The sequence below is a fragment of the Leishmania infantum genome, chromosome 36, assembly GCF_000002875.2.
Source record: "Leishmania infantum JPCM5 genome chromosome 36".
Taxonomy (NCBI): domain Eukaryota; phylum Euglenozoa; class Kinetoplastea; order Trypanosomatida; family Trypanosomatidae; genus Leishmania; species Leishmania infantum.
Genome location: NC_009420.2, coordinates 2,418,320 through 2,433,122, shown reverse-complemented (window position 1 = coordinate 2,433,122; position 14,803 = coordinate 2,418,320). Strand labels below are relative to the sequence as shown.

The 14,803-nt window shown below is 61.6% G+C and overlaps 2 protein-coding genes across 2 annotated transcripts; both read left to right on the top strand.

Annotated features, from left to right (window-relative positions):
- Positions 1 to 5,613: 5,613 nt before the first annotated feature.
- On the top strand, positions 5,614 to 13,455 carry TOR1 (putative target of rapamycin (TOR) kinase 1; the record flags this gene model as incomplete). Its single annotated transcript, XM_001469968.1, has 1 exon — positions 5,614 to 13,455. One exon carries the CDS (start codon positions 5,614 to 5,616, stop codon positions 13,453 to 13,455), a length of 7,842 nt encoding a protein of 2,613 aa, XP_001470005.1.
- Positions 13,456 to 14,206: 751 nt separating this feature from the next.
- LINJ_36_6570 (putative homocysteine S-methyltransferase) lies at positions 14,207 to 14,803 on the top strand (the record flags this gene model as incomplete). The annotated part of the gene is made up of 1 exon (XM_001469969.2): positions 14,207 to 14,803. A coding segment is annotated over one exon (597 nt), but the record flags the coding sequence as incomplete, so codon positions are not given.

Sequence of the window (14,803 nt, the reverse complement as noted above, 5' to 3'; positions counted from 1 at the left end):
CTCCCTAGTGCAGGTTAAGGTATTCAAGCTCACCAAGATCTAGGATGCGTCTCTCGACTGCGTTTGTGTCTTTGCGAGCGCGATAGTGGACAGGTGGACGACTGCAGCTGATTTGGAGTTGAGTTCTTAGTGCCCATTCTCCGATACATGTGCGCCACCCGTCTACCCCACAGCTCACGGTTCTCCAGCACATGCGCTGCTACCTTGCTTAGCTTTTTCCTCCCTTGCCTCTCACGCCTGTCGGTGCGCTGGCATTCGGCCGCTCCTCATAGGCAACGCGGCATAACTCCCTCCGCCCTTTAAAGTAGAAAACAGAGTAGCTATACGAACACAATGCCTGCAACGAGCACAGAGTGAGAAAGAGGGAGGAGAGACAGAGCAGCACAGACACTGAGCAGAGCTGAAGCCTCCGAAGTCCTTTCATGCGTCAAGCGCTCTCCATTTCTCGCCGCTGTATTCTCACCGTATGCCCATTCCACCACGAACCCGCCCACAAAGATGTACACGGGTACACGACTACAGTTCACCTGCCTTCTGCTGCGCCACGGCTGCATCCTCGTTGTGTAGGGCGAGCCGTCCCTGCTGCCGAGTCGGGCCATGCACCTTGCGGGCACTTCGTGCCCGTCCTCGTCCCTTCTTTCACGTACGTGCTGCGTGATCGGCGCCAGACGGGCCCGGGCCCACTGCGCGCATTGACCCACGTGGGCCGCGTGCGCAGTCCGGCTCGAGGGTGGTGGCGGTGGGCATCTGTCGTGCGTGGAGCAGCGGGGTGGTGTTCCGGGCGCGTGCCGGGTGAGCTCAGGGAGGAGGTTGGCCAGCCTCAGGCCAGGCTCCCTCTGAGACCCTGCACACCCTGCCTGTATGCCATGCCTCGCCCTGAGGGGCCTCGAGCCGTGGCATTCCGCAATGTGGTGCGGCCGCTCTCCACCCCGGCGCCTGCAGGACTCGAGGGTGCTCTCGTGATGCTGCCGGCATGTGCGCCTCATCAGCCCACCTGGTCGGATGAAGGAGGTGCCGCACAGCGCGCGCACGTGCACCGTGGTGTTCATCGGTGTGGATGCCTTCGCGCCTTTCTCGCTCATCACTCGCGCCCTCCTGGCGGCCGCGTGCCTCGGTTGGATGCGGCACACCACATGCCAGCGGTGCTCGGCATGCGCGTGCGCACAGTGCCCGCACCAGTGGGCCTCGGGGTCCGTTGCAGGACAGCAGTGCTGTCTGGCAGGCTCGCTGTCTTCACCCCCCACGTCCGTGGATGCCGCCGAGGGGGGTGGGGGAGGCGTGTCTGCATGGCTTGCCCGCATGCGCCGCGACAGGTGGGACGCCGCCATGAGTCTGTGGCAGCAGGGGCATTCCACCCTCTCCTGAGTCCGCACGCCTCTGACAGGCGCGGGCGTGTCAAGCGGAAGGGGCCCGCGCAGAGACGTGTGCCAGCGCACAAAAGGGCCCATAGCGTGCCAGCCTGTAGAGGGGCATAGGGGTGCAGCGATGGACACCCGACGGAGGAGCCACATGCGGTGCGAGGGAGATGTGCGTACTCTGGTCGCTGCGTGCAAGACCATGGCGTGAAATGAGGTGTGCTCTGAGCCTCGAGCTGTCGTCAAATCGCGCGTAGCACACCCGGCGCAACGCCCGGTCGGACGCCCTCATAGCAAACGGCAGGTGAGGGGTGGGGTGTTTGGGGGGGGTGGAGGGGCGGAGGTGCTACAGTTCTAGCGGCGTAGCCGGCATCACACTGTCTGCACGCCGTGCTGCCACCGCCGGCCACCTGCCATTGCAGGAATCCCAGGTGCGGAGAGGTGCCTCTGCGGGGCTGGGCGAGGGCCATCTTCTGCCGCCGTGTGAGCTCGCCATCCTGGCTCTTCTGGTGTGGGACGGCTGCCGCCAAGGAGCACTTGTCGTCGCGTGTCACATCGTGTAGCGGGGTTTCGCGGCATGTCGGCGTGGCGTCTGAGACCGGCGACCAGGTCCGTGATGCATGCAGTTGGCGGCGGCTCCTCTGGCATTGCCAATTCGGCAAGCCTGCCGGATTCGCCCTTGCGTTCCACTTCGCAAGGGCCGAAGACGGACGTAAACGAGAGGCGCACGCGACGGACCAGCAGTGCCAGCATGGGTGCTCAAATGTGTCGCCATATGCCACCCCCCGCCCCCGCCGCGGTGGGGTTCCGTGCTGAGCGCCATGAGAGAGGCTGAGTGCGTGGCAAGCAACCACACATACTCTTCCATGTCTTGGTTTATTGGGCTGTCTCTGCAACAGGTCGAGTCCCAGTTCAGCTGCTACGCACTCAGCGCGACAGCTGCAAGCAAGGCGGCCGCAGTCTCTTGTCGCTGTACCTGCGGGTGTATTATGGTTATAGAGCATCGCGGCCGCTCCTGATTTGATTCTGTCTGTGCCGCATCATCTGCCCACAGGTGGGTAAGGGAGCCTGGCAAGACGGGGGACTCGCTTCGTGCACGCTGCTCGCTCTCCCTCGTCTGGAGAGTCTGCCCGCAGCCCGCCAGCAAGGGATACAGAGAGGTGCACGCGACTGCTGCACGCGGGGGAGTGGTGTGCGCGCGGAGCTCTGAAGGGGTCGATGCCTGCATATACCCGTATGAGGACCGCCGAAGGGCCGTGACAAGACCGTGATCCGGCGTGCACGCATCCCGCGCCAAGTGCGCAAGGCGGTCTTCTCGTGTGAGTGCGGGGAGATACCCGCGGGCGCGGCGCAGCAGCGCGGTGGGGTCGAGGGGCAGTAGACGGGCCTCTTCGAGTAGGGCCCTGCCGTCTGCGTATTTTGAGGATACCCACGGTGGCAGCGTCTGCGTTGGCGTGACGGCGCTCAAGGGCCTTCCCGCAGTTTGTTGCCGGCACTCTCCCACCACGCGGTGGCACCGTGCCGTAGCTCTGATTCGACCAGTGCCGTGCAGCGAGTGCGGAGGAGATTCTTTGATGGACCACACTCATGCGAGCACACTGCCCTACGCTTCGCAAGCTGCGCCACGGTTGTTGTGGTAGCTTGTGCGACGTGTCGGTCCATGCCGCGCAGTGGCGGAAGGCCCACGCCTCCTCGGCGAGGGTGGCGATCCTCTTCCAAGGGCGTGCGTGCAGCAAGGAGTTTCAGCTGGTTGCGGCATCGCGCACCGAAGCGCGTGTAGTTGGTTTCGGGGAGGGGGCACTCAGCACCATGAAGTGCTCCAGTGTTCAGGGCTCCGCCCTGCTAAGGGGCGGGCCGCGGTGTGGCTCGCATGGCCGTCTTGACTGCGGAGGGTGTGAGGAGTGCGAGGTCATTAGCAAAGGAGGCGTGGCGCAGTCCGGGTGTCTTGCTGAGCCACACCCGCAGTGGGGCGACTACAATGATGATAAAGGAAGAGGCCATGGGACAGACCCTTGTGCGACTCCGCGTGTAAAGCGGCCCATCCTCGGTGTTCCCCAGCTCCCAGTGAAGGGCAGCGCAGACGTGATGATCGTCTGAGAAAGGCGTGATCCGGCGAGTATGGCACGGGCCTGCATCGGGCTTCCTCAGCGCCGTGATGCGAGCGCCGCGATCTACCGAGTCGCACTCGCGGGCGCAGCTCGCAAGCACTGCTCCTCTCTTGGTGCCCCGACTGGAGCTGCACTACTTTGTGGACGAGCATGTGCAGGGGGTCTGTGGCGGAGCTGTACGGGCGTAATCCAAACTGCGCTGGTTGGAGCCTGCCTTGCAGATGGGCGCGCAGTGGCCGCGACCACTTGGTCAAGTAACTTGCGCGGGTCTCTGGCCAGCGCCACGGGGCGGGGCGGTAGGACGCGGGATCGCCATCGGGTCTGTGCGGCTTCAGGAGGGGCACAACGCGCCTCCCCTCTCCGTGTAGCAGCGACACGGACGGTGGTGACGCTCTGGCTGCAGATGCTCAGCAGCGCTCTCTTGCCGTGCATCGGGGGGTGGGGAGAGGGGCCTCGACACTGTCCCAGCGAACGTCGTCGAGCGCCGGGGAGGCGCCGCAGGGAACCTCACGGAGCGCCATCTCGAGCGCGCCCACCGTGGGCAGTTCGAACGACGCAGGGGGGGGGGGGAGGGGGCTGCCGAATGCTGCGGTGACTTGTGTTGGTGCATCGGTAATACGCTGGCCTGCTCGCTCGTACTGAGGTGGCGGTCGCCTTGTCGCATTGCTCGCACATGTAGCGTGTGGTGGTCATGGATAGCCTGGGTGCATGCCTGCGTTCAAAGGTCGCCTTTGGGGATTGGAAAGGGCGTCGCAGGACTGCCTCAATCCTTCAATCCCGGCTCTTTGATGAGCATCTCGGGGGGGGGGGGGGGGAGGGCGATGCTCCTGCGACGCGCAGGAAAGCTTCTCGAGAGCCGCTTTCAATAGCGTCAGTTTTGTTGTGCGTTTCCTTCTCACGCTGCTTGTCGTCTCTTGAGGTGTGCACGAGAAGCCCACCGCGCTCCACTGCCGACCTCGTTCTAGACGTGCTTCTGCCCTTTGCGGGGTTGCCTTTGCGTTCCTTTCGGCATGTAGTTGTTTTGGTTATCTGCTCTATTCTTTCCTGCCTATTTTTTTTCTTGCTTCCGCAGCTCAGCAGAAGCATCGCAGATTCTACGCGGCGTTGTTCTCCAAACCACTTGTGCAGTCGGCGTTCACTAAAGGCCCGCACTCCCCCTTCGCACTCGACGTATCTCGTGCGTTTCTGGAGAGAGAGCAGGCCAACCCGAGCGAAAAAGAGGGCGATCAAATATCCGCGCTGGCGAAGATTCTTGACGCGGTCCGCGCGGAGTTGAGTGGTGGACAGACGAGAAGAGAATGCTGCGTTTCGCCTTTCGCCGTTGCGCTCCCGATCCCACACCCGTCGATGGCCACACTCTCATATATGTGTCCGCATACAGAGTTGGGGCGCCGGCGTTTCGGATCGTAGCCCCCGCAGCCCTTGTTTTGCTGTTCATGTCGACGTGGCGGTTGCGGCGATCTTTGCGCACCTGCGCGCATCTCCTCCACGCTCTCGCCTTTCTGTCTCTTACGGCCCTTCGCATCTCTGTCTGTCTTTGGTGCGGCGTGGCGCAGCGGCATCTTTGTGCCCAGTCGAGGATAGAGCACGGCTCCCACCCGACCTCTCAAAGCGCGCCTTCCTCTCTGCTCTTACCCCCTCCACACGCCCCTTCAGACGCACGCACACACACACACGCACACACACACACGCACACACACACACACACACACACACACACACACACACACACTTGTGTGCACACGCGCGCCTTAACGTCTGATTCCGACTGCCGTGATCGCACCGGTGCGTCCTTCTCTCTCCGCTTTAGCCGTTTTTGGTGTGTGGGTGCGTGTCTCGCATTTGCATCTCTTGTATTTTTTTTTTATTCGGTGGTAGCGGTGGTGGCTCGTGGCGCTTACCCCAATTTGAAGTCGGCTTCATAAGGCGCACCGCGTTGACTTGAAGGACTGATCAACGTGCGTGGGAGCGGTTATCTTCACGGCGGCGGCGCTTCCATCGGCAATACCAATTCTGCGCTACTGTTTCACTGCCGGGGCGCTGCTCCGTGGCCCTTTCGTGTCTTGCCGACTCTGAAGAGAAACCCTCTTTGCTGACTCACAAGTGCGCTAGTCATAGGTGGGAGAACGATAAACGAGCGGTGTAGCGGAATGGAGTCTAAAGGTGGCGTAGGCAGTAGCAATGGCAGCGGCGGCACGAGCAGCAATCGACACCCGCTGATTGGTCAGCTGCGTCCCATCTTTCAAGAGCTGGAGTCGGCCACGCCGCAGACGCTCCCCTCCATCATCCTCAAGCTAGAGTACGTGATCGAGGAGGAGAAGGACGCTTTGTTTCACCGCAACTCCATCAAGTCCTATACGGCCAATGCACGCACATTCCCCAACTGGCTGAATGCGCAGCTACGACACCTGTTTGAGCAGCCGCAGACGCACATGGCGGGCGTGCAGGTGCTACGGGCGCTGCTGCCAGTGGAGTACGTGGAGCTGAATGAGATGACGAAGCTCTTTTCGGAGCTGCTGGTGCGCTGCGTACTGGAGACGGCGGACTACAATACCGCCGTGGAGGGGGGAGAGGTGTGGGGTTTGCTACTCAACAATGGCAGCAGCGTAGTCGAGGGCATCATCATCAACTGCTTACAGTTTTCGTTAGCACTGCTGATGCGCGGAGGGCACGATGAGATATTCTTGCGCGAAGACGTGAGCCATCGCGGCGTCGACAGCGAAGCGACGGTTCGATCGGCCATGTCCCCCTTGGTGGACTCTTCGCGGCAGGGCGAGAATGCTGTCCTCACGGATGACGATCGGTTCCCCAAGGCAACGAAGCTGTCGGGGTGCATCTTCATTCAACAGCTGGTGCGCCGCGTGCCATCGACGATTGCGCCACACGTGCACAACATTCTTGAGTGCCTGCGCCGCGCCATCCTCGACTCCAACAAGCTTGTGCGCGTGAGCGGAGGCGATGCGCTCTTTTACACGTTGACCATTTCCTATCGTTCCACCGACCCAAAATTCTACAGCCGCTGGCAGAACACATTTCTCGAAGACGCGGAGCGGAGCGTCATGTACGGCAGCGACGTCGTCCTGCATGGCTGCCTGCTGGCCTTCAATGCCGTGCTCTCCGCGACGGCATCGCGTGAGGCCGAAGGGCGAGCAGTCGGCTTCTCCAACCAAGGGCGAAAGCACATTCTGCAGTTCTGGACGTTTATCAACGACAACCTGGTGAGCACCTCGCACAACAGCGACGTGCGCGCCGAGGTGCTCAACGCACTACCGCTGCTGGCTCAGTACGACAGCACTACCTTTAAAGAGATTTCGGTGAAGCACGTGCGCGCGCTGGCGGCGGCGGTGTTTGTCGGCACGGAGGGCAAGGATGAGCGGGCAATGGTGTTTCAGGTGCTCGCGCGGCTTTTCACGGTGTTGCCCAGCCTTGTCGTACCGTTCCTGGACTTTATGATGAAGTACATCGAGGCATCGCTGACACCGCAACCTCTCCGTGACCGCTGCCCTGAGGCCGTGACATGCTTCGCCACGCTCTCTAGCGTAGAGCCGAACGCGGTACGCCCCTTCCTACGGCCCCTGCTTGGGCCCCTCTTCGCTGGGTCGGTGACGGAGCACTTTGCGCGCGACGTGGCGAAGATCTGCACGGCCTTCCCAGAGCTGCGGTCGACGTGCTTGTCGAAGGTTCTAGAGGCAACAAAGGAACAGCTGCTACGCATGCGTAACCGGCCCCGACACACCAGCGCGTCCAGCGAGACGGACCACAGTGCTATTGTACGCAGCCTCAACTCGCTCGGGAGCCTTGACTTCACGGGATACTCGACTTTGCAGTTCTTGTGCGACGCCGTTATTCGATATGTGTCAGACCCACACGAGGAGGTGCGCCGGAGCGCGATCGATCTGTGCTTCAAGCTGGCCCTCTCCGGCTGCTCTCAGTCGCCGTGCGAGCGCACAGCCGTTGGTGTCGTGATTCACCGCGGTCGGGAACACTTGGGCCTGGTGAACACCGTCATCCGGAAACTGGTGAGCGCGGCTGTTGCGGACACCGAGAGCGATATCCGCCTGCACACGCTGGAGCACCTGAGCACGGAGTTTGACTACTCACTGGCTCTGCAGGACATCTGCACGGCGCTGTTCCCCGCCCTGCACGACCACCACCAGAACCGCATCGCAGCCGTTCGTCTCCTAGGCCGCCTTTCCAGTCGCAACCCCTCATGCATCCTTCCTATGCTGCGTTGCGTGATGGTGCAGTGCATTATGGACATTCAGCTCTTCCACGAACCGAAGCGGCAGGAGCAGGCTGCGGTGGTGCTGAGTGCGGTGGTGGAGTCCGCGCCTGCGATGGCACGCCCGTACATCTCGTCTCTTTTGCAAGACTGCGTAACGCGGCTGCAGGAGGAGAACAAGCCTGTTCCGGTGATCACGGCGCTCCTGTCGCTTGTCGGGAGGCTCGCGCGGTACGCGGAGGACGACGACGTGGCTGTGGTGGCCGCCATTCGACCGTGCGTCATTCGGCACATCCTCGACTCGTCCAGCATCCAGAAAAAGATCGAGGCAATTCGCGCCTTGGGCGATATCATCCGCACCACAAAGGACGTCGACGTGTACGAGACAAATCCCGAGCTGCTGCGCGTCCTTCTCTCCGCTCTCCACGGCGGCTTCAAAGAAACGTGGCCGGTGAGACTGGATGTGTTGAAGCTGATGGGAATTATTGGCGCCGTCGATCCTGTTCGTGCCAAGGAGATCACGCGTCACTTGCGGGATGGAGGTCTGAGCAGCAGTGGCGCGGCCGCACCTGCTGCGTTGCAGCTTTCCTCCTCTCGCGGGGAAGAGGCGATCGCGCAGAATGTCGTCAAGAACGTGCTCGGCGTCCTGCAACTGCCATGCTTATCCGATGACCAGTGCCTCTGTGCGGTGCAGGTGATCGCAAACACGCTGTCGCTCAAGGAGGCGGCGAGCGGGTGTCTTACCCCGATGTATCGCGACATTCTCCATACTGTTGTTCAGCAAATCACTCTTCAGGCTAAGATACGCGAGAACCTGTTCGGGGTGATGACGCATATCGTGTACCTTTACGGCCAGCACATTCGCCCATACCTGGACGAGCTCATTAGCACGTGCGTCGGCTTCCTTCCTGCTGCAGAGCGCGGCGTCCTTGTGGAGATACTGTGTCTTCTGAGGGAGATGCGCCGCTCGCTCCGTGAAGAGTTCAGCCCTTCGCTCTCGCTGGTGCTGCCTCCGCTCATCCAGACGGTTCAGGCGGACGCCGCGCACTCCAGCGAGCCTGTGTTCGCCTTCCTCATAGAGATGGGGCATTTACTCGACGACCACCTCCACAACGTCGTGCCCTGCGTCTGCGAGGTGGCAAGTAATCCTGCTTATCCGGTGGCGTGCCGTGCGGCAGCTGCGGACGCCATTCGCCACTTTGCTCGCCGACTGCCGCGCCTTGTGTTTCACGCGTCGCGCTGCGTGCACTGTCTATGCCGGGTGCTGAAGGAGATGGAGTCGCATCCACTGCTGTTTGAGCAGCAACCAGGAGCATCCGCGGACGCGGCTCAGCGCCGCCCTGCTGCCGAGCTAGCGGCTGGCGGAGACACGACGGCCTCAGACGTGCGCAGTTTCGTCGCCGTTACCCTGGACGCAGTGCGCGTCGTCGGCCGCAACCTCGGTAGCGACTTCGAGAAGTACACCCCCCTGGTGTTCCCACTGCTGGACGGCTACGGCCAGGACGGCCAGGATGTGAAGGCATTCACGCTCAGCACCCTGCGCACGAGCGGCCGCGTGGTGGCACCCGAGAACGCTCAGGCGCAAGAGGAGGAGACCGCTGCCCGGTATCGCGTCAACACTCAGCAGCTGGCTCAGCGGCGCAAGGCCGCGCTGGAGGACAACTTTGCGCAGCTGCGCAGCATCCTTCTCGCGCGCGACCGGGAGACCGAGGAAGAGTGGAACTTGTGGTTGAAGCAGCTGGCAGTGGAGCTGCTACGGTCGAGTCCGTCGAACGCGCATGGCTTCGCCTTTGCCCTAGCTCAGCTGCACGAGCCCTTTGCGCGGCAAATGCTGCACTCCGCCTTCGCTGTATGCTACGCGGAAATGGAGCCGCGCACGAAGGAGGCGGTTCGCGCTCTTCTCGGCAACGTGCTCCGCAGCGACCGCGTGCCGTCCGAGGTGCTGCAGGAGCTGCTGAACCTGTCCGAGTACATGGAGCGACTGGAGATGCGCTTTAACCCAAAGGAAGGCTCGCACAGCACGTATGCCGGGCTGCTTTTCGACTTGAAGACGCTGATGGGGAGCAGCGAGCGCTGCAACTTCTACGCCAAGGCGCTGCACTACGTCGAGATTCAGTTCTACGAGGCGACCTACGAGTACGAGCGCAACGTGATGCGCGGTCAGGTGCGCCCGCTGCCGCCTGAGGAGTGGAGCAAACTTGTACAGTGGTGCGAGAAGAGCATTTACTTGTGCAACCTGCTGGGACTGCGCGAGAGCGCAGAGGGCATGCTCAAGTACATCCAGCGCAATTTTTCTTTTCTGACCGGCAAGCCTCCGTCAGAGCTGCCGCTTATGATGGACGCGCAGCTCCTCGAGAAGCTGCAGTGGTGGTCTCAGAGTTTGCGGGCGTATGAGAAGGGCCTGCAGGCGGAGCCGAACAAGTTCAGCAACATGGTCGGCCTCATGCGCTCCCTCGACAACCTTGGCGACTACGGTCGGCTGCTGGAGTCGTGGAAGCTCTTCTACCCCCGCATCACGCGTAAGGAGGCCTCTGAGTTGGCCCCGTATGGTGCCCACGCAGCGTGGCTGCTGCGGTGCTGGGACGACATGGAGAAGATCACAGCCTACATGACAGATGAAGGCTACGTTGGCACGACCGCTGTCTTTTACCGGGCTGTGCTCGCCACCCACAAGCTTCAGTTCCACGACGCCGTACCGGTGATTCAAAACTGCCGCAAACGACTCGACTCGACGCTGTCGGCACTCGTGGCGGAAAGCTACGACCGCGCCTATGGTCTGTTTGTTGGTATCCAGCAACTCAGTGAGCTGGAGGAGTTCGCATTTGTTGCCGACAACCCGCAGGGCCTCAACCACTGGCAGGAGCTCTGGGAGAAGCGGCTGGCTGCCATGGCCTACGAAGGCTGGCCCGGCACGCTTGCGAACCACACACTTGTCATCCCGCTGGCGCAGGAGCTGGAGATGTGGCTGCGGTTCGTGTCGCTGTCACGCGTGCACGGTCGCGACCGCACATCGCGCGACATCCTGTTCGAGCTTCTGGGCAAGCAGACCATTGCGGCCGCGCTGGAGCAGCCGCGGCTGCCGCAACCTCCAATTGCCCTCGCCGCCTGCCAGCACTTCTACGACATCAACGAGCGCGAAAGGGCGGTCGAGCTGCTTGAAACGTACCTGAAGAAGATGGATCAGGCAGCCCCCTCTCTGCTGGACATCGGGGGCGGTCAAGCGAGCCTGGCCATGTGTCATGCAAAGCTGGCGAGCTGGCTTTTCACCGTGGCGAAGAAGAAGCGGCAGAACGTTGATGCGCACTACCGTGAGTACATCCGTCACCACCTTGAGAAAGCGACCAGCCTCGACAGCACTAACGGCACGATTTGGCACACGTGGGCGCGGTTCAACCACGACCTTGTCACACACCGCTCCCGCGGTGCGGCGAGCGAGGTTCGCCGCGATGAGCACGTTAAACACATCGTGGCTGCCATGGACGGCTATGTGCGGAGCGTGTCCTGCTCGCAGGAGCTCGAAGACATGCTAGGGTTTCTCTCCTTGTGGTTCATTCATGCCGCGCTGCCGCAGGTGCAAGAGAATGCGGCGCTGCAGGCGGAGATTCTTCAGGTGAGTCCGACGGTGTGGCTCAAGGTTCTTCCCCAAATCATCGCCCGCTTGCACTCGCGCGACGCCGTTGTGTCAGAGTCCGTCTTTCAGCTGCTCACCATTGTCGCCAAGGCGCACCCGCAGGCGCTCCTGTACAACCTCAATGTCACGCTGAACTCCAGCGTGCGGGGTACAGAGAGCAACACGACGGAGCAGATGGAGCGCAAGCAGGCGGCACAGCGGTTGCTCGGTCGCATAAAGGAGATGCACAATCATGGCCGCACGATGGTCAAGGACGCCGCCCTTGTCTGCCAGGAGCTCGTACGGTGCGCAGTGCTCTGGACGGAGCTGTGGTTTGATGAGCTTGAGCGAGCGTGGTTTCAGTGGGGGCGCGACAAGAACGCTCACAACGTATTTCTTGTCCTTCAGCCGCTGCTCGAGCAGCTGTCGCACCCTAACACCCTCGCCGAGTCGCACTTTGTGGCCGAGTTCGGTGAGCTACTTGGTGGGGCCTGTGAGTACGTGGAAAAGGCCGCGTCGACCGGCAACAATGTCTACATGGAGGATGCGTGGAACCGCTTCAAGACGGCTGTGAAGCGGATGGATGAGCAGATCAACGGCATGAACTCACTTGCCCTGCAGCTCGTGAGTCCGCGTCTGATGCAGAGCGGCAAGGACCTTTCGCTGGTGGTGCCGGGGCAGTACAACGAGGGCGGCGTGTACCCGCGCATCGCTTCCTTTCAAAGCACGTTGAGGGTGATGAACTCAAAGCAGCACCCGCGCCGCCTTTATATGACCGGCACGGACGGCGTCTTGTACAAGTTTCTCCTCAAGGGTCACGAAGATCTGCGGCTCGACGAGCGCGTCATGCAGCTGCTAGCTTTCGTGAACACACTGCTGGAGAAGCACTCGGCTATCCAGCGCCGTGACTGCATGATCCAGGTATTCTCTGTCACCCCCCTCAGCGAGAATGCGGGACTGGTTGGGTGGGTCGACAACTGCGACACACTGCATCAACTCATTAAGGATTACCGTGTGCACTCCAAGTACCTCTCCATTGAGATGAACCTGATGCTGAGCTTCAACGTCGACCTGGACCGGCTTCAGGTGATTCAACATGTCGAACCGTTCGAGTTTGCACTGGAGCAGACGGAGGGCGCCGACCTCGCCAACTCGCTGTGGATGCGCGCGCCAAGCGCTGAGTCGTGGTTGGACCGGCGCACCACTTATGTCTGTTCGCTTGCCACCATGTCCATGGTTGGCCACATTTTGGGCCTGGGCGACCGCCATCCGTCGAACCTGATGATCCACTCGTTCAGCGGTCGCGTCGTGCACATCGACTTCGGCGACTGCTTCGACGTGGCGCAAAACCGTAGCGCGTTCCCAGAGAAGGTGCCATTCCGACTGACTCGAATGCTGGTCAAGGCCATGGAGATGGGTGGCATCGACGGACTCTTCCGCCACGGCTGCATCACGGTGATGGGTGTGCTGCGCGAGGAGGGTAGCAGCATTCTAGCTCTGCTGGAGGCTTTCGTACACGATCCGCTTGTGTCGTGGTGGCGCGACGAGTCGGAAGACGGGGCGACCGCATCTGCTGCCGTCGCCTCGGCAGCGCCGAGCAGCAGCATTCCGTCTGCCGGCGCGGCTGCGGCACTCGGACACTATTCGCAGCGCGCCGCCTACGCAGCCATTGGTGAGTCCTTTCACAAGTCCCGCACCGCCTTTGCCTCTCGCACGCCAGCGTCGCGCTCGTTGGCGCCGCGTGGTCGCTCCTTTCGCGCACCACAGACCTCGATCGCCTCCAGCCCTTCTGCTCCGCCTCCCCTCGTCTCCGATCGGTCGTCAGACATTTTAAGCAACATGTCAGTCAATCACACCAGCGAAGCAAAGAAAGTGGTCAATCGCATTCGCGAAAAACTCGAGGGCCGCGAGTTTGCCGCGTGGCAGCTCCAAGCCAGCGCCTCGGCGCACGCGGCAGATGACGTGGGCGTGGCCATGAAGGGGCAGTCGGAAGAGGACCCAATGACTAGTGTCAGCTTGGGCAGCGCCGCGTCTGCAGCACCGATGGCGAGCGGCGAAGACGGGCTTTCCGTTCAGGCGCAGGTGAGTCGGCTCATCTCGGAGGCTACCTCCAACGAGAACCTGTGCGTCCACTTCCAAGGCTGGTGCCCGTTTTGGTGAGGCCTGCCAACGCGCGTGAGCGCGCTGAATCACACCGCTGGAAGGGGAAGCGAGAAAGGCGGTAGCGGCGGGACGCAAGCGACGGAGGAATGCCAGAAAAGTGGTGTGTGCGAGCGTAGGTACGTGCGTATCGGTGAGCTCTCCTTGCACATATATAAATACACACATATATGTGTGTATGTATGTATGGCAATCTTTCACGGCTCCGCGACGGCTTCGAAAATAGAAAACACACTTCGGCACGGGAAGACAGAAAGGAGACGGCTGCCTCAGCATAGGCGGTGACCACCACGCGTAATCTGGCAAAGTGTCTGCATGAGCGTGCACAAGCACCCTTTCACCGCGTCCTTGGCTCATCAGAGCGGCCCGAAGGGTTCACTGAAGCAGAGAGAAAGGGCAAAGGGCGACTGCCGCAGCAGGCGCTTGCTCGCCACCTACCGTCGGCTTTCTCTGGCTTACCTGCTGAGACGCGAAGTGGGCGATGCCGAGGCGACCAGCAGCTGCATGAAGTCACACCCCGGTATGCTGAGGGTGCGTCAGCGGCCATTTTGGAAAGAGAAAGACGGAGCAAAGAGCGTGAGGGCAACACGCGCCCTTTTTTGCCGTTTGTGCCTTGACCCCTCCCCCCGTCTTCCGAAGCGCTGATGGCGGCTGCAGTTGGGTGCATTGAGCCATCCTTACCTCTCTCTCCCTCCGCCTCCATCTTTCCTCTTCGCGCTGCCTTCCGCGTCTCCGCCTCGGTACGCTCTTTATGGAATGCTCTTCCCTCTTCGTTTCTCATCTTCCGCATCCAACGGGGATTGGCTGCAACCCTGTTTCCACCGTCGTTGCTGGAACTCGTGCGGCACGCGCGCGCACTCACTTCACTCACATGGAGAATCACCATTTTTTGTGTTGGGGACTCCTGGCGAACTGGAAAGTAGGTGGCATGGAGGCCTACTTGGCAGATCCAAATCAAGTCGTCATGCTCGATGGGGGCCTGGCGACGGAACTGGAGACGCGTGGCTGCGATCTTCTCGATCCTCTCTGGTCCGGCAAAGTCCTGCTGGAATCACCGCAGCGAATCCGCGACGTGGCGCTGGCATACCTGCGGGCTGGCGCACGATGCATCATCACAGCCAGCTACCAGATCACACCACAGAGTCTAATGGAACACCGCGGACTCACCGAGGATGCTGCTGTGGCGGCCATTGAAGAGTCGGTGCGCATTGCGCAAAGCGTTCGGGAGCGGCACCTGAAGGAGAAGCCACAGGCTGCACCGGTTTTCGTGGCCGGCTCTGTCGGCCCGTATGGTGCCTACCTCGCCGACGGTTCCGAATACCGCGGCGACTACGTACGAAGTGCGGAG